This window comes from Octopus sinensis, unplaced genomic scaffold, assembly GCF_006345805.1.
Source record: "Octopus sinensis unplaced genomic scaffold, ASM634580v1 Contig01442, whole genome shotgun sequence".
NCBI classification, from domain to species: Eukaryota; Metazoa; Mollusca; class Cephalopoda; order Octopoda; family Octopodidae; genus Octopus; species Octopus sinensis.
The window spans coordinates 34,134-59,038 of record NW_021824844.1 but is presented as its reverse complement, the minus strand read 5'-3'; the positions used below and the strand labels follow the sequence as shown (position 1 = coordinate 59,038).

Here is a 24,905-nt window from a genome sequence, read left to right as displayed (position 1 = left end):
GCTTTGTTCAGTTGATTAGCACACCGTTGGTTTGTATCACGTAAACATGCTATCTCTGCCGTGTTGTGGGTTCTATTCCTGGCCAGGCAGTCTTCGTAATAGTGCCACACTCAAGGTAAAACATACACCAGACACCATATTAACCCATCTCTCTCTCTCTTCATAGTATTTTTATCTATCTATCTATCCATATATCTATGTATTTATCTATCTATCTATCTATCTATCTATCTATCTATCTATCTGTCTATCTATCTATCTATCTATCTATCTATCTATCTATCTATCTATCTATCTATTTATCTCTCTCTCTCTCTCTCTCTATCTATCTATCTATCTCTCCATCTCTCTATCTATCTCTCTATCTATCTATCTATCCATCTATCCATCTCTATATCTATCTATCTATCTATCTGTCTGTCTGTCTATCTATCTATCTATCCATCCATCTATCCTTCTATCTATCCAGCTATCTGCCTATCTATCTAAATATCTACCTATCTATCTCTATCTCTCTCTATCTATCTATCTATCTATCTATCTATCTATCTATCTATCTATCTATATCTCTCTATGTCCATCTATCTATCCATCTCTCCCTCTATATCTCTATATCTATCTATCCATCCATCTATCTATTTGTCTGTCTATTTATCTATTTATGTCGCGGGCTACGTAAGCCAAATAGATAGACTGATTGAAAACCACAGTAAAATCTATTTATCGATCAATATATATTTTATTTATCGATCAATATATGTATGCATATCAATCGATCGACCTATCTGTCAATTTATCTGTGTATGGCTAGTAACCGCTCTCTATTTCCATTCATCCATCCATCCATCCGTTTGTCTATCTATCTATCTGTCTGTCTCTCTATCTATCTATATCTATCTATCTATATCTATGTATCTATCTGTCTATCTATCTATGTCTATCTATCTATCTATCTATCTACCTACCTACCTACCTACCTATCTATCTATCTATCTATATCTATCTATCTATCTATCTATTTATCTATCTCTCTATCTATCCATCCATCTATCTATTTGTCTATCGAGCTATCGACCTATCTGTATGTATTTATGTGTGTATATGTATACGTGTGTATTTAAGTGTGAATCTATACATATATCTATCTTATATATGTATCTGTGTAATGTTTGTATGTGTATATATCTATATCCATCTTTTATATCTCTCTATCTATGTATATCTATCTATATATATAATATATATATATATATATATTAATATATCATTCTATCTATCTATCTATATATATATATATTATATATAATCATTCTATCTATCTATCTATCTATCTATATATATATATATATATATATATATATATATATATATATCATTCTATCTATTTATCTATGTATGTATGCATCTATCTATCTATGTATGTATGCATCTATCTATCTATGTGTGTATATAAATATTAAAGTGTAAATATATGCGTGTATGTATATGTACTTATGTATGTATGTGTGTTATACTATAAATTCTTTTCATTTCAAAATATATTTGCCTGCCTTCTCAATGTTGTAATGTGTGTGTATGCGTGCGTATACACACACACCACACACACACAATATATATATATATTATATATATATGTGTGTGTGTATATATATATATATATATATATATATTATATATATATATATGTTTATACACACACACATATGCGTGTGTGTGTGTGTTTACGTGCATGTTGTTTCACCTCAGGTCAACTTACCCCATCGAGAAACCACACTCAAACAGACCAAGCATTCCAACCGTGACACTCTCGCCTTTTATTCGCACCGTATTCTAATTTAGATTACGGTCCGAATAGCAATAAGCTTGTTGTTGTTGTTTTTTTTGTTTTTGGCTAACCCTACGTCGGCCTTTAATCAAGCTGAGCAACGAGGTTCCACCCATGACCATTCCGCCTTTGTATTTTTATTTAGAAGCATAGTATTATCCGTATCTGCATCGTTTATAGCGGGTGTGCAAGTGTGCGCGCACGCGTGAGTATGTGTGTGATTTGAGGGAGTTTGGCTGTTATTTCTAGCAGGCCATGCGATCGAGTCGATGCATTTTGATATCGATACAGGTTCCCGCCCCTCTATCCCGCATTCTATAACTGGTATCGGTTGTTGGCGCCAAAGAGGGATTAGTTGGGGCCACTATGGGCTCGTCTGCCTGCTAGAAATAGCAGTCAGTTCTCTCCCCTCGAGGTATAACGGTTATTATGCCGTAATAAAAGACGGGATAGTCATGGCTGGAATATCATTGATCTGCTTGATTGGGACCAGTACGGAAAGGCACTTTAGGTAACGTAGTCCTAGATACTCTGTGTCAGAATTAAAGATCCCGTTGTCACAGCTGGAGTATGTGTGTGATTTGAGGGAGTTTGGCTGTTATTTCTAGCAGGCCATGCGATCGAGTCGATGCATTTTGATATCGATACAGGTTCCCGCCCCTCTATCCCGCATTCTATAACTGGTATCGGTTGTTGGCGCCAAAGAGGGATTAGTTGGGGCCATTGTGGGCTCATCTGCCTGCTAGAAATAGCAGTCAGTTCTCTCCCTCGAGCTATAACAGTTATTATGCGTTAATAAAAGACGGGATAGTCATGGCTGGAATATCATTGATCCGCTGGATTGGGACCAGTACGGAAAGGCACTTTGGGTAGCGTAGTCCTAGATACTCCGTGTCAGAATTAAAGAACCCGTTGTCACAGCTGGTACGGGTCTGTTGGGGCCATTATGGGTTCGTCTGCCTGCTAGAAATAGCAGTCAGTTCTCTCCCTCGAGCTATAACGGTTATTATGCGTTAATAAAAGACGGGATAGTCATGGCTGGAATATCATTGATCTGCTGGATTGGGACCAGTACGGAAGGCACTTTAGATAGCGTAGTCCTAGATACTCTTGTGTCAGAATTAAAGACCCCGTTGTCACAGCTGGTACGGGTCTGTTGGGGCCATTACGGGCTCGTCTGCCTGCTAGAAATAGCAGTCAGTTCTCTCCCTCGAGCTATAACGGTTATTATGCGTTAATAAAAGACGGGATAGTCATGGCTGGAATATCATTGATCTGCTGGATTGGGACCAGTACGGAAAGGCACTTTAGATAGCGTAGTCCTAGATACTCTTGTGTCAGAATTAAAGACCCCGTTGTCACAGCTGGTAGGGGTCTGTTGGGTCAGGATTGATCGTGGGTGACACAAAATGAAGGCAATTTCGGAATGTAGTTTTTGATAGCCTTTGCTTGAGCAAAAAAGACAAACTGGTTCTAACCGGAACATCTTTGATCATAGGCCTGTTGGATCAGGACTGACCTAGGGCTAAACAACAACGGCTCCAACCAGTTTGGATTTCATTAGCCTTGGAGGAGATGCAAGGCAAAATATCCGAGGATCCTAGTATTTGGACATTTGTATATGTATATATATATATATATATATATATATATATATTATATATTATATATGTATGTATGTTATGTATGTTATGTATGTATAGGTATGTATGTATATGTATTATGTATATATATGTATGTATATATTGTATGTATATATGTATTATGTATATATATGTATGTATATATATGTATGTATATATATATATTTATGTATGTATGTATATATATATATATGTATATATATATGTAATATATATATATATATGTATATATATATATATCTATACATAACACACAACACATATATATATATAATCATATACACAACACACATATATATATATGTATGTATATTATACATATATATATGTATGTATATTATATATATATGTATGTATAATATATATATATTATATGTATGTAATTATATATATATATATGTATGTATATATATATATATGATGTATGTATATATATATATATATATATATATATATTATATATATATAATATATATATGTTATGTATATATAACTACAAAATTAGAGAATGGAGAAACATACTTATATATACTTCCTGTTCCCTGGATCTACGTCTTAGAATAAGGCCCACGAGGGAACGAGCGATCCTGTCTGTGGTTGCTGGTATGCTAGAAATAACAGCGAAATTAATTGATACTTATCCTGAAATCCAAATTTTTTATTACGATGTGGAAGGATACGTGAGATAAAGTAGTCCCCAATGTTTAGAAATAGGAGAGACGATCATGGTAGGAACGCCTTTGATTTATTGATTACCTGCGGTGGGGACGATCCGAAGCTAAGCAACAGGATACGCGTATATAAGTATATAAACACACTTGTGTATATATTACACATGCGTATATATAAACATCAACATACATACATTGTGTCACGTACACGCAAATGAACACACACACACACGTATAAATATAAACGTACATATATATATATATACTAGCAGTATCGCCCGGCGTTGCTCGGATTTGTAAGGGAAATAACTATATAAGCATTTTTAGAGAGTTATAGCCAAAAAATAGCAAAAAAATGCATCAAAAATGGAAAAAAAGTGGTGGTAAATTTTTTTTAAATCGTTGACTCATCGTAGACATTTTTAGAGAGTTACATCCCTTATATAATAGCGAAAAAAATGCATTAAAATGGAAAAAAAATGATGGTAAAATTATTTTTTAAAATCGTAGACTCATCGTAGACGCGCGCTAATACCCAGAAGGCTCGATATGAATCACGACTATAAGATACCCGGTTTTGGTTAAACTGCCTGCAAAATGTGGAGTAGTTAGGAATCTAAATCGTCGGAGACAGACACACAACTTCACTTTTATATATAAAGATATCATATATACAGTTACGTACATATACACATACATATATACATAGAAACCGACGGAAAAACAGATATCTATACGAGTCATGCGCCTACATTAAGCTTATAAACACAAAACATGCACGTATATATATATATATACAATAAATACGTAAATACACACGGGCACTCGCGTGTAGTGGATAGCATAAACAGACCAGCATTTTAATCACACGCACTTAAGGTGATCAGCAGAGAGAGAGAGAGAGAGGTGGAGAATGAGCAAGCGAGAGGCGTATATATGTGTATCATCATCATCATCGTCGTTTAACGTCCATTTTCCATGCTAGCATGGGTTGGACGGTTCAACTGGGGTCTGGGAAGCCAGATGGCTGCACCAGGCTCCAGTCTTGATCTGGCAGTGTTTTCTACAGCTGGATGCCCTTCCTAACGCCAACCACTCCGTGAGTGTATGGGTGCTTTTTATGTGCCACCTGCACGGAGGCCACTCGGGGTGACGCTGGCAACGGCCACGTTCGGATGGTTCTCTTACGTGCCACCGGCACATGTATACATGTATGTATGTATGTATATGTGTGTGTATGTATGTATGTATGTATTAAGCATGTATGTATATATATGTATATATGTATTTATGTATGTATGTATGTATGTATGTATGTTTGTATGTATGTGTGTATGTATGTATTATGTATCTATGTATGTATGTATTTATGTATGTATGTATGTATGTGTGTATGTATTATGTATGTATGTATGTGTATGTATGTATGTATGCATGCATGTATGTATGTATATATGTATGTATATATGTATGTATATATGTATGTATGTATATATGTATGTATGTATATGTATGTATGCATGTATGTATGTATGTATATATGTATGTATATATGTATTATGTATGTATATATGTATGTATTATGTATGTATATATATGTATGTGTGTATATATGTATGTATGTATGTATAAATGTATGTATGTATATATGTATTGTATGTATATATTTATGTATGTATATATGTATGTATGTATATATTATGTATATACATATGTATGTATATATATATGTGTATGTATATATGTATTATGTATGTATGTATGCAGGTATGTATAAATGTTTGTTCCACTGTGATCACTGCTATGCTAGAAATAACAGTGAAATTATCCTAAACATCCCTCAAATCTACATCTTATGTATTCAAGGGGGTACTGAAAGGTTTCTGGCTTTGGGCAAAAGAAAATTCAGGAGGATCAGTTAATTATGACTTTATTCAACTATGACCCTTTGCCGGGTCATAGTGCTAGTCTATATATATAAAACTGTAGTTGTGTGAGTGTCTGTCCCCTTCGATTTAGATTCCTAACTCCTCCCACATTTTGCGGTGCAGTTTAACCAAATTCGGGTATCTTATAGTCGTGATTCATATCGAGCCCGTCTGGGTATTAGCACACGTCTACGATGAGTCTACGATTAAAAAAAAATTTAACATCATTTTTTATTCCATTTTAATGCATAATTTTTCGTGTGTCGATAGCGGCGGAGTTGGCGTCCATGGTCACACCTGCACCTGTTTGCTTCTCCCCCTTCTTCCTCCCTCGTGAAGCTGTGGGGAAGGGAGTGTAAGGAAAATCAACGTCGTAAAGCGTTGTCAAGGAGACCAGCGTTCTTTTAGAACAACGACTTCATGGCTTGAAGACACCAAAACAGAAATAGCTAAGAAAGCCCGAATTGGCATCTATAAGGGAAGTAACTCTCTAAAAATGCTTATATAGTTATTTCCCTTACAAACCCGAGCAACGCCGGGCGATACTGCTAGTAGAATATAAAAGCTTTCACTTTTATATTAATAACTATGGAAGACTGGTGGGGATATTATCTGCATGGACTTCAAGGGCTAGGTTGCTATTTAGTTAGATAATTTAGGAGTTAGTTACTCTTTTACTTGTTTCAGTCATTTGACTGCGGCCATGCTGGAGCACCGCCTTTAATCGAGCAACTCGAACCCGGGACTTATTCTTTTGTAAGCCCAGTACTTATTCTATCGGTCTCTTTTGCCGAACCGCTAAGTAACAGGACGTAAACCACCAGCATCGGTTGTCAAGCAATGCTAGGGGGACAAGCACACACACATATTTAAAATATATATATATACATATATACGATGGGCTTCTTTCAGTTTCCGTCTACCAAATCCACTCACAAGGCATTGGTCGGATCCGATGCTATAGTAGAGACACTTGCCCAAGGTGCCACGCAGTGAGACTGAACCTGAACCATGTGGTTGGTAAACAAGGTACTTACCACACAGCCACTCCTGCGCCTATATATATATATATAATATATATATATATATGATATATATATATATATATATATACATAATATGATGGGCTTCTTTCAGTTTCCGTTTACCAAATCCACTCCCAAGGCTTTGGTCGGCCCGAGGCTATAGTAGAAGACACTTGCCCAAGGTGCCATGCAGTGAGACTGAACCTGGAACCATGTGGTTGGTAAACAAGCTACTTACCACACAGCCACTCTTGCGCCTATAGGTTTATTTTTTGGATTTGTTTACCGATACTGTTTTTGTACATAGGAGAATGTGGTTTCTTTGTTGTAGTTTAATTAATAATGTTAGTATTTAATCCTTCCAAGAATTAAGATTGAATGAATGTGGTGATATCTAAGGTATGTTTGTTCCCAAACAACACTTACTTTAGTGCTGTTGACACTGCTGGATTGAATGGTACTGCCCAGGTGTCAAAACCATAATGATATCCGAGAGGCAGCTGATGATGGATGTATGTTGAATTGTTGGTGTGGCTGTGATTGTACGTGTTGAATAGTTTTATAAGACATTTATTTGATATCATCAACATCATCATCGTCGTTTAACGTCCGCTTTCCATGCTAGCATGGGTTGGACGATTTTGACTGAGGGCTGGCAAACCAGATGGCTGCACCAGGCTCTAGTCTTGATTTGGCAGTGTTTCTACAGCTGGATGCCCTTCCTAGCACCAACCACCCCGAGAGTGTAGTGGGTGCTTTTACGTGCCACTGGCATGGGGGCCAGTCAGGTGGTGCTGGCAACGACCTCGCTCGAATCCTTTTATACATGCCACCAGCACAGGTGCCAGAAGGCGATTTTGGTAACAATCACGCTCGAATTGTGCATATATACATATACAAGCAAAATACTTTTATATAAGTATGTATATGTATGTATGTACGTATGTATATATATATATATATATATATATTAATTATGTAAGTATGTATATATCACTGACATCGCTCTTATCAGTGATTCTCTCTCCAATGCCCAGTCTCTTTTACAATCTCTCGAACAAGGCTCAAATTGTGTAGGTCTTTACCTCAATGAGGCCAAGACTGAATACATAAATAAGTGCCTGTCCAACAGTGATTGCATCATCCATACTCTCAACAATGCGCCTTTAAATATGGTTTCTGATTATAAATATCTTGGGCCATACATATCATCATCTGGAAAAGACTTTCTGACTAGAAAGGGTACGGCCTGATCAGCCTGTAATGATATGCATAAGATCTGGCCATCAAATCTAAGTAGACACTTCAAACTTGAAATCTTCAAAACCACAGTCGAACCAATTCTACTATATGGCTCAGAAACCTGGACGTTATCAAAGAAGCTTGAGAGGCGGTTGGATGGAACCTACACTCGCCTCCTTATGAGAGCTCAAAATCTCTCGTGGAAGCGCCATCCAACCAAAATGCAAATATATGGGAAACTACAACCTGTGTCATCTCTTGTGAAAGGTAGGAGAGTCCAGTTTGCTGGACATTGTTGTAGAGCTGAAAAAGATGTAATTTCTACTCTTCTCCTCTGGAAGCCATCTACTCGCAATACCAGAGGGCGCACACTCTCCTACCCTGATGTAATCTCCAGGGATACAGGCATCCAGCAACAGGACCTCCGTAATGCCATGATGGACCGTGAAGTCTGGCGTAACATAGTAAATTCCATTGTCTCGACCACGGTCGAACAATGATGATGATGATGTATATATATATTTATGTAAGTATGTATATATATATATATATATATATATATATAGGCGCAGGAGTGGCTGTGTGGTAAGTAGCTTGGTAACCAACCACATGGTTACGGGTTCAGTCCCACTGCGTGGCACCTTGGGCAAGTGTCTTCTGCTATAGCCTCGGGCCGACCAATGCCTTGTGAGTGGATTTGGTAGACGGAAACTGAAAGAAGCCTGTCGTATATATGTATATATATATTTCTTTACTACCCACAGGGGGCTAAACACAGAGGGTATAAACAAGGACAGACAAACGGATTAAGTCGATTACATCGACCCCAGTGTGTAACTGGTACTTAATTTATCGACCCCGAAAGGATGAAAGGCAAAGTCGACCTCGGCAGAATTTGAACTCAGAACGTAACGGCAGACGAAATACGGCTACGCATTTCGCCCTGCGTGCTAACGTTTCTGCCAGCTCGCCGCCTTTGTATGTATGTATAAATGTATATATATGTATGTATGTGTGTGTGTGTGTATGTGTTTGTCCCCCTAGCATTGCTTGACAACCGATGCTGGTGTGTTTACGTCCCCATCACTTAGCGGTTCGGCAAAAGAGACCGATAGAATAAGTACTGGGCTTACAAAGAATAAGTCCCGGGGTCGAGTTGCTCGACTAAAGGCGGTGCTCCAGCATGGCCGCAGTAAAAATGACTGAAACAAGTAAAAGAGTAAAAGAGAATATCATGAGATCTTTTGGTTTTCTCTTCTCTTAAATTCCGGTCTTCCTTTAGGAAACCTGTTGTTTTGTAGATCGATGTTTGTAGAATTACGTGGTGCAGTAACATCAAAGGTAGGTTAACCGGGATGAGAGTTTTTGTGTGCAGAAGATGCACAGGGGCAATATATACTCTCTTTACTCTTTAACTTGTTTCAGTCATTTGACTGCGGCCATGCTGGAGCACCGCCTTTAGTCGAGCAAATCGACCCCGGGACTTATTCTTTTGTAAGCCTAGTACTTATTCTATCGGTCTCTTTTTGCCGAACCGCTACGTGACGGGGGACGTAAACACACCAGCATCGGTTGTCAAGCAATGCTAGGGAGACAAACACAGACACACAAACACACACACACACACACACATACATACATATATATATATATATATATATACATATGACAGGTCTTTCAGTTTCCGTCTACCAAATCCACTCACAAGGCATCGGTCTGCCCTAGGCTATAGTAGAAGACACTTGCCCAAGGTGCCACACAGTGGGACTGAACCCGGAACCATGTGGTTGGTAAACAAGCTACTTACCACACAGCCACTCCTACATATATATATACGACAGGCTTCTTTCAGTTTCCATCTACCAAATCCACTCACAAGGCATTGGTTGGCCCGAGGCTATAGTAGAAGACACTTTCCCAAGGTGCCATGCTTCCCAGTTGGTAATATCAATGTTGCAGGCATTCATGTCTCTTTTGCAAACATCCTTGTATCGTAAGAACGGTCTACCCACAGACCTAGTACCCCTAGCAAGCTCTCCGTAGAGTATGTCCTTGGGGATTCTGCCATCTTCCATACAGCTAACATGTCCAAGCCATCTCATACATCTTGGTGTGTGGAGTGCAAACATGCTTGGTATTCCTGCTTGCTTGAGGACATCTTTGTTGGGGACATGATTCTGCCATTTGATGCGAAGGATTTTCCATAGGCAGTGCAGGTGAAAGATGTTTAGGCGACGCTCTTGGCGTGTGTAAAGCGTCCAAGTCTCACTTCCATACAGTAGAGTGCTAAGTACACATGCCTGGTAGATCTTCATTTTTGTGGTCTTGGTCAGCTTATTGTTGTCCCATGCCCGTTGTACGTAGATGTTTTATATTAAATGAGGCATACATAGCAATTGAAATTTCTGGTGAATTCTATTTACAGAGTAATTATACATTAGAACAAAAGACAGCCACAAAGAATTATGGATAGGAGGTTATCTCCATGTCTTTTTCTACCCGTGTACCTTTGTAACCCGTACCCTATAATGAAATCTGCTGAACATAGAATTAAAAATGTACAAATTTTTTCCCAGTCTTTACTTTCAATGGATGTGCACACACGTCTGTGTGTGTTTGTGGGGGTGGGGTGCTCTCTTTCTCTTTTGAATTTAGAATACATTTCGACTGGCCACCTACTTGCAGATTTTTATAGTCGCAAATATTCACGACCATTTGCAGCATTAAGGATTTGTATTTTCTCCCCAAGAATCCAAGTTTAGCCATACTTTGTTAGTTGTTTGTTCCTTCTCGAGCCATGCCTGGCTCATAAGGGCCGGTTTTCCGGTTTCTTGGCGTATAGGTTTCCCACCTGGACGGGACGCCAGTCCATCGCAGGTGAGCTGCAAGATGCAGGAGGAAAGAGTGAGAGAAAGTTGTGGTGACGAAAGAGTCAGCAGAAGTTTCTCCATTACCTTCTGTCGGAACCGTGAGGAGCTTAGGTGTTTCGCTCATAAACACACACATCTCCCGGTCTGAGATTCGAACCTGCGATCCCCCGACCGTGAGTCCGCTGCTCTAACCACTAGGCCATGTGCCTTCACAATGTTTTTTCTCGAGCCATGCCTGGCTCATAAGGGCTGGTTTTCCGGTTTCTTGGTGTATAGGTTCCCCACCTGGACGGGACACCGGTCCGTCACAGGTGAGCTGCAAGATGCAGGAGGAAAGAGTGAGAGAAAGTTGTGGTGACGAAAGAGTCAGCAGAAGTTTCACCATTACCTTCTGCCAGAGCCGCGTGGAGCTTAGGTGTTTTCACTCATAAACACACACATCGCCCGGTCTGAGATTCGAACCCGCGATCCCTCGACCACGAGTCTGCTGCTCTAACCACTAGGCCATTTGCCTCCACTGACTGGTAGAAGTTCACCATTACCTTCTGCCAGAGCCGCATGGAGCTTAGGTGTTTCGCTCATAAACACACGCATCTCCCGGTCTGAGATTCGAACCCGCGATCCCTCGACCGCGAGTCTGCTGCTCTAACCACTAGGCCATGTGCCTCCACTGACTGGTAGAAGTTCACCATTACCTTCTGCCAGAGCCACATGGAGCTTAGGTGTTTCGCTCATAAACACACGCATCTCCCGGTCTGAGATTCAAACCCGCGATCCCTCGACTGCAAGTCTGCTGCTCTAACCACTAGGCCATGTGCCTCCACGCCATACTTTGCTCCAGACTGGTTGATATATATCCTGTTGTTCCAGTAATGTATGTATGTGTTCTCTTTCTCTTTTTAATTACCTCCACCTTAACGAAGGCAGAGGTATTGTTTTCAGTCGTATTTGTTTGTCTGTCCATGGACAAGATATCTCAAGAACCACTGGATGGATTCAGATGAAACTTTCAGGGATGTTTGGCCTCATCACTGGCACGAACTGATTAGATTTTGGGATCGATCCGGTACTGGACAAGGATTCTGGATCACTTTTCCTGTTTTTTTACTTAATCTTTGAGAGTAGTCGATTCCTATTTAATATTCTCTCTTTCACTCTTTTTTTTACTCTTTTACTTGTTTCAGTCATTTGACTGTGGCCATGCTGGAGCACCGCCTTTTAGTCAAGCAAATCGACCCCGGGACTTATTCTTTGTAAGCCTAGTACTTATTCTGTCGGTCTCTTTTGCCAAACCGCTAAGTTACAGGGACGTAAACACACCAGCATCGGTTGTCAAGCGATGTTGGGGGGACAAACACAGACACACAAACATATACACACACATACATATATATATATATACGACAGGCTTCTTTCAGTTTCCGTCTACCAAATCCACTCGCAAGGCTTTGGTCGGCCCGAGGCTATAATAGAAGACACTTGCCCAAGGTGCCACGTAGTGGGACTCAACCCGGAATTATGTGGTTGGTTAGCAAGCTACTTACCACACAGCCACTCCTACGCGTTTGTGAGAGCAGTCGAGTTTATTTCAGATATTCTCATTTTAAAAATCATCTCTGGCTAATCACTGAGAGGCCGTTGGTTTTGCCTTGGTGGTGGTTTGCGCTCTTTGAGTGCTTTTCATCATCATCATCATCATTTAACGTCTGCTTTCCATGCTGGCATGGGTTGGACGATTTTGACTGAGGGCTGGCAACCAGATGGCTGCACCAGGCCCCAGTCTTGATCTGGCAGAGTTTCTACAGCTGGATGCCCTTCCTAACGCCAACCACTCCGAGAGTATAGTGGGTGCTTTTTACGTGCCACCTGCACGGGGGCCAGTCAGGCGGTCCTGGCAATGACCTCGCTCGAATCTTTTTACACATGCCACCGGCACAGATGCCAGTAAGGCGACGCTAATAACAATCACGGTCGAATGGTGCCCTTTTACGTGCCACGGGTACGGAAGCCAGTTGGCTGCTCTGGCAACGATCACACTCGGATGGTGTTCTTGGCACCCTACTAGCTCTTGTTTAGAATAAATTTTGACCGACCAACTTCTTGGTAGCAAGGCTGTGAAAGAAAGCATCTTCTTGTTTCGTTCATCATTCTTTAAATCTTCAGAAAGTCTTGAGGATTTTTATTGTTCCCAGATTTCATGATCATTTTTAGTGTATAAATTAAGGATTTGCATTCTCTCTTTTACTCTTTTACTTGTTTCAGTCATTTGACTGTGGCCATGCTGGAGCACCACCTTTTTAGTCGAGCAAATCGACCCCAGGACTTATTCTTTGTAAGCCTAGTACTTATTCTATCGGTGTCTTTTGCCGAACCGCTAAGTTACGGGGACGTAAACACACCAGCATTGGTTGTGAAGCAATGCTAGGGAGCCAAACACAGACACACAAACACACACACGCATATATATATACATATATATACGAAGGGCTTCTTTCAATTTCCGTGTACCAAATCAACTCACAAGGCCTTGGTCGGCCCGAGGCTATAGTAGAATACACTTGCCCAAGGTGCCACGCAGTGGGACTGAACCCGGAACCATGTGGTTGGTAAGCAAGCTACTTACCACACAGCCACTCCTATGCCTGCATTCTCTCTCCAAGAACCCAAACTCAGCCTTACTTTGCTTATGTGTGCTTTGGCGTTTGTTCCCACCACGACCACCACCACTTGACAACCGATGTTGGTTTGTTTACATCCTCTTAATGGTACAGTTTAACCCTAACTCTAATCCTAACCCTAATCCTAATCCAGCTCAAGTCTTTTAACAGCAAAGACTATGGATACTGCTGTAGACCACTCACAATGTAGCACACCTGTAACTTAGCAGTTCGGCAAAACAAGACTAATAGAATAAGTATTAGAATTAAAAACGTGGCTGTGTGGTAAGTAGCTTGCTAACCAACCACATGGTTCCGGGTTCAGTCCCACTGCTTGGCATCTTGGGCAAGTGTCTTCTGCTATAGCCCCGGGCCGACCAATGCCTTGTGAGTGGATTTGGTAGACGGAAATATGTCCCGATGGTAGATTTGTTTGACTAAAACCTTTCAAGGCATTGCCCCAGCATGGCCACAGACAGGTCACTGGAAGAAGTAAAAGAAGAAGAGATAAAACAAAATAGAAAACAATAATGGTAATACAATGGCAATTAACAATTGATATAATGACTTTACAAGCAAACGTGGTGGTGGTGGTTGTGGTGGCGGTGGCGGCGGTGGTGATGGTTGGTGATGGTAGAGATAATGGTTGTGGTGGTGGTGATGATGCTGGTGGTGGTAGTGGTGATGGTGGAGATGGTGACAGTGTTGTTGTTGTTGGTGGCTGTGGTGGTGTTGGTGGTAGTTGTGGTAGTGGTGGTGGTGGTGGTGGTGGTGGTGTGTGGTGGTGGTGGTGCTGGTGGTAGTGGTGGTGGTGGTGGTGGTGGTTGTGGTGGTGGTGGTTGTGGTGGTGGTGTGGTGGTAGTGGTGTAGTGGTGGTGGTGTGGTGGTAGTGGTGGTGCTGGTGGTAGTTGTGGTGCTGGTGGTGGTGGTGGTGGTGTAGTTGTGGTGGTGGTAGTGGTGTGGTGGTAGTGGTGGTGCTGGTGGTAGTTGTGGTAGTGGTGGTGTGGTGGTAGTGTGGTGCTGGTGGTAGTGGTGGTGCTGGTGGTAGTGGTGTGGTGGTGGTGGTAGTGGTGGTGGTGGTGGTGGTGGTAGTTGTGGTAGTGGTGGTGGTTGGTGGTGGTGGTGCTGGTGGTAGTGGTGGTGCTGGTGGTAGTTGTGGTGCTGGTGGTAGTGGTGGTGGTGGTAGTTGTGGTGGTGGTAGTTGTGGTGCTGGTGGTAGTGGTGGTGCTGGTGGTAGTTGTGGTGCTGGTGGTAGTTGGGGTGGTGGTGGTAGTGGTGGTGGTGGTGGAGATGGTGACAGTGCTTCTTGTTATTGGTGGTGGTGGTGGTGGCCATGGTGGCAGTGGCGGTGGTGGCAGTAATGTCAATCATTGTGGTGGTGGTGGTGGTTGTTGTTGTTGTTAGTGGTGGTGGTGGTGGTGGTGGCGACGATGTTATTGTCATTGGTTATCGTGGTGGTGGTGGTGGTGGTGGTGGTAGCGGAGGAGGAGGAGGAAGAAAGAAAGAAAGTAATCAATGATTTATTCATTTAGCTTAAAGACAATGTAATTACCGTGTTTTAGTTTCCCTACTCCATCCTTTTCTTGAATCCGTTCCATCAACAGAATATATTTAACCTACCTGTGTATCTACCTAACTGGGGAATCTACCTGTTCATCCATCCACCTACCCACTGAGCAATTGATCTATCTATACATCCGTCTACCTATCAACTTACCTATTTACCTTTCTACCTACCTATCTATCTATCTATCTATCCTTTTCCCCCCTTTTACGATCCCTTTTGATCGAAAACCTACGCCACTTTTTTTTGTTTCTCTTGTATTTTGGTTTTTTTTTCATCCCACAAAAGAAAAGCTCTACCTTGTAACTTGTCCCATCTGTGTGCAGCCCTGTGTGGCCAATAAAGAAACTTATCTATCTGTCTATCTATCTATCTTTCTGGCTGGCTGTCTATCTATCCATCTACCTATATATCTATTTATCTACTTACGATTTGGTTTATTTACTTATTTGTCTGTCTCTCTCTCTCTCTCTATCTATCCATCTATCTATCTGTCTGTCTGTCTGTCTGTCTCTGTCCGTCTGTCCATCCACCCACCCATCTACCCATCCATCCATCTATCTATCTACTTGTTTATCATTTGGTTTATTTACTTAATTGTCTATCTATTTGTCTGTCTATCTTTCTATCTATCCATCCATTTGTTTATCTACCTACCTACCTACCTACATATCTATCTACCTATCTATCTATCTATCTCTATCTGTCTATCTATCCATCCATCCATCTATCTATCTATCCATCCATCCATCTATCCATCCATCCATCCATCCATCCATCCATCTATCTATCTATCTATCTATCTATCTATCTATCTCTATCTGTCTATCTATCCATCCATCCATCCATCCATCCATCCATCCATCCATCCATCCATCCATCTATCTATCTATCTATCTACCTATCTATCTACCTATCTATCTATCTATCTCTATCCATCCATCCATCCATCCATCCATCCATCCATCCATCCATCCATCCATCTATCTATCCATCTATCTATCCATCCATCCATCCATCCATCTATCTATCTATCTATCTATCTATCTATCTATCTATCTATCTATGTGTCTGTCTATCTATCTCTCTATTGCCATAGCTATCTTCCTCGCTAGTGAGTGTACGTACGTACGTACGTACGCATGCATTTACGTACGTACGTATGAATCTATTTATCTGTCTAAGTTATATCTCCACCCACTCTCCTCCTACCCACTTACATGCTTGCCTCTCTCCCTCCCTCCCTCTCTCGCCCTCTCTCCCTCTCCCTCCCTCCCCCTCGCTATTATATTCCTGCTGTGAAGTGTGGCTGCATAAGTAAGTATTCTCACAAGCAGACACTTGTAGCCTTCATCAACAAGCCTCGATGAGAGTCTGAAGTGCGTGTGACAAGATTGGCTCCTTCACTTCCAGCTGCACTCACTCCTCCTCCATTCCTCTCTCTCTCTCTCTCACTATCTATCTCTCACCTCCCTTTCCCTTTCCCTCTTTCTCTCTCTTTTACTCTTCTCGCCTCTCCCTCCTCCCCTTCCTCTGTCTCGCCTTTCCCTCCTCCATCCCCTCTTCCTCTCTCTCCTCTCTCTCTCTCTCATCCGCACCTCCCTTTCCTCTTTTCTTTCTCTCTTTCTCTCTCTCCCCCCTCTCTCCCTCTCCTCTCCCCCCGTTTCCTCCCTCGTCCTTTTCCTCCTCCCATCCATCTCTCTCTCTCTCTCTCTCTCACCCCCTTTTCCCTCTTTCTTTCTCTTACTCTCTCTCGCCGTTTCCCTCCATCCATCCTCTCTCTCTCTCTCTCACCTCCCTTTCCCTCTTTCTTTCTCTCTTACTCTCTCTCGCCGTTTCCCCTCCATCCATTCCTCTCTCCTCTCTCTCTCTCTCTCTCTCTCACCTCCCTTTCCCTCTTTCTTTCTCTCTTACTCTCTCTCGCCGTTTCCCTCCATCCATCCTCTCTCTCTCTCTCTCCTCTCTCTCACGTCCCTTTCCCTCTTTCTCTCTCTCTTACTCTGTCTCGCCATTTCCCTCCCTCCATCCTCTCTCTCTCTCTTCTCTCTTTTTTATTTATTTTTTTACTATATCTGACGATCTTCGTACAAGCACGTATATACTAGGTCTCTCTCTTTCTCCCTCTCCTCCTCCTTCCTTCTCTCTAGACATATCTCTCTGCGTCTGCGGCCATGCTGGAGCACCGCCATTGGTCGAGCAAATCGACCCCGGGACTTATTCTTTGTAAGCCTAGTACTTATTCTATCAGTCTCTTTTACCGAACCGCTAAGTTATGGGGACGTAAACACAACAGCATCGGTTGTCAAGCAATGCTAGGGGGACAAACACAGACACACAAGCACACACACGCATATATATATATATATAACTAGCAGTATCGCCCGGCGTTGCTCGGGTTTGTAAGGGAAGGGAAATAACACTATATAACATTTTTAGAGAGTTATAGCAAAAAAATAGCAAAAAAAATGCATTAAAATGGAAAAAAAATTATGGTAATTTTTTTTTTTAATCGTTGATCATCGTAGACATTTTTAGAGAGTACTTCCCTTATATAATAGCGAAAAAAATGCATTAAAATGGAAAAAAATGATGGTAAATTATTTTTAAAATCGTAGACTCATCGTAGACGCGCGCTAATATCCAGAAGGGCTCGATATGAATCACGACTATAAGATACCCGGTTTTGGTTAAACTGCACCGCAAAATGTGGGAGTAGTTAGGAATCTAAATCGTAGGAGACAGACAGCACACAACTTCAGTTTTATATATAAAGATATATATGGGGGCATATATATGTATGTATATCTCTTTTACTCTTTTACTTGTTTCAGTCATTTGACTGCGGCCGTGCTGGAGCACAGCCTTTAGTCGAGCAAATCGACCCCGGGACTTATTCTTTGTAAGCCTAGTACTTATTCTATCAGTCTCTTTTACCGAACCGCTAAGTTACGGGGACGTAAACACACCAGCATCGGTTGTCAAGTCAAGCAATGCTAGGGGGACAAACACCGACACACAAACAAACCACACATACATATATATATATTTTATATATTATTATATATATATATATATACATATATATAATATATATATATATATATTATATATATATATATATATACGACGGGCTTCTTTCAGTTTCCATCTACCAAATCCACTCACAAGGCTTTGGTTGGCCCGAGGCTATAGTAGAAGACACTTGCCCAAGATGCCACGCAGTGGACTGAACCGGAACCATGTGGTTGGTAAGCAAGCTACTTACCACACAGCCACTCCTATGCCTATATATAGGCATTTGAATGAAACAGTTCTAGTCCTGTAGAAGCTCCTTCTATAAAATAAATTAATTTACTCTGCTATGTATTGAGTACCTTATTTACTGTGGTTAACCCCGACTCAACCCGGGACCTACCTATATATATATATATATATATTGCATGCAGCTGAAGATAGCTTTCAACCATCCTTTATGTCTGTTCTACATCCTTAAACAACCCTTATTCAGGGACCTTTTGAGCGGGATGGGTTACTCAACCTGAAGAATTCTAACCTGCAAGGTCATGCACTGTTAATCTTGATATGAGATCACCATGTTGCGCACATATGGTTGTGATGCATGTGCCTGGTGTACCCTTATCAGATGGGTAGTCATGATGGGTATACTGGGCTTTGTATATTTTACCCCAATGCCACTTTGATGGCATACACTGCTCTCTCATTCAATAATAATAATAATAATAATAATAATAATCACAATAAATGCCCTGATGCAGTACCAGGCAGTGGCTCTCATGGCTACTCATCCTAACTGATTGGAAGTGTTATCATGTACATTGTTTTGTCTTGGTATAAAAGATGGGCTACAGCAAATATTCTGCTCAATACCACAGATTTGCTTGTCAGTTGTTTGACCTTAACCAGTTGGCCATGTCCCTTAGTGGCTGACGATATGTGCATCTCTGATCACGAGCAGAAGTAGTGGGGGAGCATCATAGCCATGTGTTGAGAGGGATTCTTGGAGGCTTGGATAATTCACCTCTGGAAACATGGGTGTTTCATTCAACATCCTTAAACAACCCTTATTCAGGGACCTTTTGAGTGGGATGGGCTACTCGACCTGAAGAAAATTCTAACTGGGCCCCACCTGCAAGGTCATGTGCTGTTTATCTTGATATGAGATCACCATGTCGCACACATATGGTTGCAATGCATGTGCCTGGTGTACCCTTATCAGACGGGTAGTCATGATGGGTATACTGGGCTTTGTATATTTGTACCCCAGTGTCACTTTAATGGCATGCACTGCTCTCTCACTCAATAACAACAACAATAATAAAAATAATAATAATAATAATAATAATAATAATAATAGTAATAATAATGATAATAACGATACAGGATGCTTGAATATAGATTTATTTGTGTTCTGTTCTTAACATCAAGGCTTCTTTTGTTTCAGCAAAACAAATAAATTATCGCTTGATATTGTGGAGACAAGTTGTAAACATTAGGTTGACAATGGAGCTATTCAGCAATGTGTGGGTGTGTCTGGGTGTATGTGTGGGGTGGGGTGTATGTGTGTGTGTATACTGTGTGTGTTTATGTGTTTGAGTGTGTGTATATGTGTTAGTATGGACATATGTGTGTACGTGCGTGTATATATACCTCTGTGTGTGTGTGTGTACTGTGTGTGTTTATGTGTGTATATGTGTTTGTATGGACATGTGTGTATGGGCATCTATATATACCTATGCGTGTGTGTATATGTGTATGTGTCTGTGTGTGTGCAAGTGTGTTTGCATGTGTAGGTTCGATTTTGTTTGTGTATGTGTGTATATGCGTGTATATATACCTGTGTGTGTGTATGTTTGTGTGTGTGTGTGTGTGTGCAAGTGTGTTTGTTTTTTTAGGTTAATTTTTGTTTTTGTGTGTGTGTACATGTGTATATGTGTTAGTATGGACATATGGGTGTACATGTGTGTATATATACTTGTGTGTATGTGTCTGTGTGTGTACAAGTGTGTTTGTATGTGTAGGTTGGTTTTTTTTTTGTGTATGTGTGTACGTGTGTATATGTGTTAGTATGGACATATGTGTGTTCATGCGTGTATATATATCTATGTGTGTGTGTGTATGTGTTTGTGTGTGTGTGTACAAGTGTGTTTGTATGTGTAGGTTCATTTTTGTGTTAGTATGGACATATGTGTGTACATGTGTGTATATATACTTGTGTGTATATATACTTGTGTGTATGTGTTTGTATGTGTAGGTTCGTTTTTGTATGTGTATACGTGTGTATATGTGTTAGTATGGACATATGTGTGTACATGTGTGTATATATACTTGTGTGTATGTGTTTGTATGTGTAGGTTCGTTTTTGTATGTGTATACGTGTGTATATGTGTTAGTATGGACATATGTGTGTACATGTGTGTATATATACTTGTGTGTATGTGTTTGTATGTGTAGGTTCGTTTTTGTATGTGTATACGTGTGTATATGTGTTAGTATGGACATATGTGTGTACATGTGTGTATATATACCTGTGTGTGTGCAAGTGTGTTTGTATGTGTAGGTTGGTTTTTTTTTTGTGTATGTGTGTACGTGTGTATATGTGTTAGTATGGACATATGTGTGTATGTGCAGGTATATACACCTGTGTGTCTGTGTGTGTGTAGGTGTTTGTATATGTGTGGGTTCGATTTTGTGTGTGTATGTGTGTACATGTGTGTATATATACCTGTGTGGGTGTAAGTGAATGCTTGTACGTGTAGGTTCGTTGTTGTATGTGTATATGTGTACATGTGTGTGTGTTTTTGTATCTGTAGGTATATGTATGTGTATGTGTGTGTGTGGGGGGGGGGGGTCTGTGTGTGCATTTGAATAAACCCGGAAACAATCTATAAAACCTCCATATTCATCTCTTGTTTATTGTTTCGTAACATGTAGCTGTCTGGTTATATTTATTAACATGTGGCCACATGTTGAAGAAGTGTGCTTCCCGATTACTGGTTTTCAGGTTCAATTCCAACGTAGGTCACCACCTTGGTCAAGTCCCTTCCGCTAACCCTAACCCTGCTATAAGCTTTGTGAGTAGATTTGGTAGAGAGAAACTGAAAGAAGCAAGATGGTAGAAATGTAGTACGCTGGGCGAAATGCTTATCGGTATTTCGTCTACCATTATGTTCTGAGTTCAAATTCCGCCGAGGTCGACTTTGCCTTTCATCCTTTCGGGGTCGATTAAATAAGTATCAGTTACACACTGGGGTTGATGTAATCGACTTAACCCCTTTGTCTGTCCTTGTTTGTCCCCTCTGTGTTTAGCCTCTTGTGGGTAGTAAAGAAATAGGTATTTCGTCTGCCGCTACGTTCTGAGTTCAAATTCCGCCGAGGTCGACTTTGCCTTTCATCCTTTCGGGATCGATTAAATAAGTATCAGTTACACACTGGGGTTGATGTAATCGACTTAACCCCTTTGTCTGTCCTTGTTTGTCCCCTCTGTGTTTAGCCCCTTGTGGGTAGTAAAGAAATAGGTATTTCGTCTGCCGCTACGTTCTGAGTTCAAATTCCGCCGAGGTCGACTTTGCCTTTCATCCTTTCGGGGTCGATTAAATAAGTATCAGTTACACACTGGGGTTGATGTAATCGACTTAACCCCTTTGTCTGTCCTTGTTTGTCCCCTCTGTGTTTAGCCCCTTGTGGGTTGTAAAGAAATAGGTATTTCGTCTGCTGTTACGTTCTGAGTTCAAATTCCGCCGAGGTCGACTTTGCCTTTCATTCTTTCGGGGTCGATTAAATAAGTACCAGTTATGCACTGGGGTCAATGTAATTGACTTAATCCGTTCATCTGTCCTTGTTTGTCCCCTCTGTGTTTAGCCCCTTTAAGGTAGTAAAGAAATAGGTATTTAGTCTGCCGCTACGTTCTGAGTTCAAATTCACCGAGGTCGACTTTGCCTTTCATCCTTTCAAGGTTGATTAAATAAGTATCAGTTACGCACTGGGGTTGATGTAATCGACTTAACCTCTTTGTCTGTCCTTGTTTGTCCTCTCTATGTTTAGCCCCTTGTGGGTTGTAAAGAAATAGGTATTTCGTCTGCCGTTATGTTCTGAGTTCAAATTCCACCGAGGACTACTTTGCCTTTCATCCTTTCGGGGTCGATTTAATTAAAATCTTCCACCAAACCTTAGTCACAATTTATGTTCCTAACACTAGCTTAATGAGAAATACAGTGAAAGAGAGAGAGAGAGAAAGTGTATGAAATATAGAATTTAAAAAGAAAACAAATTGTCGACTGTATCTAAGTTAAGTTAAGTTAAATTAAGTTAATTTTTTGGCTCAAAATGCAAAAGCAAGGCCATGTAGGGGGACATCGAGTTATGTACAAGGTGGGTGTTCATGCAAAGAGTTCAGGCCATTTCTGGTCAAGAGAGACTTTGAACCGAGCGGTCGTCGGCATCTTTACTATCTTGTCCGGCAGCTTATTCCACAGATCCGCAACCTGGACGGAGAAAGCCCCTCTCCTTCGATTGAGATGAAATCATCGCAGATAGAGCTTTTCGGAGTGACCCCGCAGCCGATGCTCTGGAGCAGCAGTGAAGAACAGCTCTTTCAAGAGGTTACACTTTCCGCATGGTGATTGTAATAGGTTTCTGCAGAAGTATCTAATTGTCTTGACTAGGTCATTACCCGGCAGTGTAGTGATGGGTAACGTCTGGTAATGCTCATAATTGTTTAGCTGTGTTATGTTGTGACACCATACGTAGTTTCACAAATTAACATTTTTCCTTTTGTTCTGTCTTGTCTGGAGTGGTTCTATACTGTCAACTTAACGTGACTGTCCCGTAAGGGAATTACACCACCGCTGTTTAGCCCTAGGAAGCATCGACGCTTCCTGTCGACCATGACACATTTCCTGTGTCCTTATATATTTGTGAAGGGGAGACAAACACCCCCAACAGCTAGGCCTGCATAAGATCCTGAAACATGCATGTATCTAGATGCAGGCCTGGCTGTTGGGGGTGTTTGTCTCCCCTTCGTAAATATATAAGGACACAGGAAATGTGTCGAGGCCGACAGGAAGCATCGATGCTTCCTAGGGCTAAACAGCGGTGGTGTAATTCTCTTACGAGACTGTCACATTAAGTTGACTATACAACTACTCTATTGCTCTGCTATCGCACATATCTCTTTGAGATATTTAGAAATTTAATATTTCTGTCTTGTTCTGTCTTACAGAAACTCTCACTTTGACCAGGAACAAGACGAAGACGTGATGTTCGAAAAGAGCATGCTGTCAAGTTGTGAGGACTACATTGATGGCGATCAGACTTCGATGGCACACTTGCCAGCCTCCATTGAACAGTACGCGAGTAACTTTCTCGGCACCAACACATCATCCTCATCCTTATCACCGTCACCGTCGTCATCGTCATCATCATCGTCATCATCATCATCATCATCATCCCGTATTTCCGAGTCGGAGCGGCGGCACGGCGTCAAGGGGAAGGAGGCCACCCAGTTTTCCGAACTTCCCAGATTGTCACATGACTCGTCACATGACCTGTCACGTGACTTAACACATGACCTGTCACATGGTTCTCTACCACAGCCGTTACAGCGAAAGTCCTCCTCCTCCTCCTCCTCTGCTGTTGCCCTTGCTGCTGCCACTGCTGTTACCACGGCTACCACCACCACCACCACCACCGCCAACAGAGACTCGGAGCAGAGTTCAGCCAACGAATACAACGACTGCGATGACCGACGACGACGACATCAACAACAACAACATCACTACCACGATGAAGATGACCACCACCACCAACACCAACAACAAGAACAACAACAAACAAGCTGTTTTCATGAAAGAATCCCTTCCACCCTGACTCAACATGCGTCGCAATTCGATCCGCATCGGAGGCACAGCATCGCGATTAGCGACGCAAACCGGCGCCTCAATGGACCGATCCCTACGGATACCATTTCCACCGCTGCCACTACCACCACCACTACCACCACCACCTCCGCTACCACCACCAACATTGCTGCCAGTTCCACTGGTAACAATGCCCCCCACCACCACAACAGCAACCACCACCACCACCATCACCAAGACGACAGTCCCATAACAACCGGCAGCTTCGATTCGGTGCTACGCAACTGCCTCTCCTGTACCAGCCTTGTCGACAACCACCACCACCACCACCACCAAAAGTCCTGTGGCGGCTCCGTTGCTTCCTCCTCCGCCTCCTCCTCTTCCTCCTCCCTCTCCTCCTCCGCCTCCCTCGCGTCGCAGCCGAAGCCCAGGCAGTGCTTGCGGCACAACTGCCTCGCGAAGATGGGCGGCAGCAGCCGGCGGCAGCTTGCACGGCAAACTCTATGGCAGCTTCGACGCGCCGTCATACCGCCAGCGACAACAACACCACCACCACCATCACCACCGAGGCGGCGGCAATAGCAGTTCGCCCGGGGGCTCGCCC

At 41.7% G+C, this 24,905-nt stretch overlaps 1 protein-coding gene across 1 annotated transcript; it reads left to right on the top strand.

Moving 5' to 3' along the window:
- LOC118760901 (uncharacterized protein DDB_G0271670-like) lies at positions 1 to 24,883 on the top strand. The gene is made up of 2 exons (XM_036498514.1): positions 1 to 115; positions 23,665 to 24,883. Exon 2 carries the CDS (start codon positions 23,702 to 23,704, stop codon positions 24,881 to 24,883), a length of 1,182 nt encoding a protein of 393 aa, XP_036354407.1. The 5' UTR covers positions 1 to 115; positions 23,665 to 23,701.
- The last annotated feature ends 22 nt before the right edge of the window (positions 24,884 to 24,905 follow it).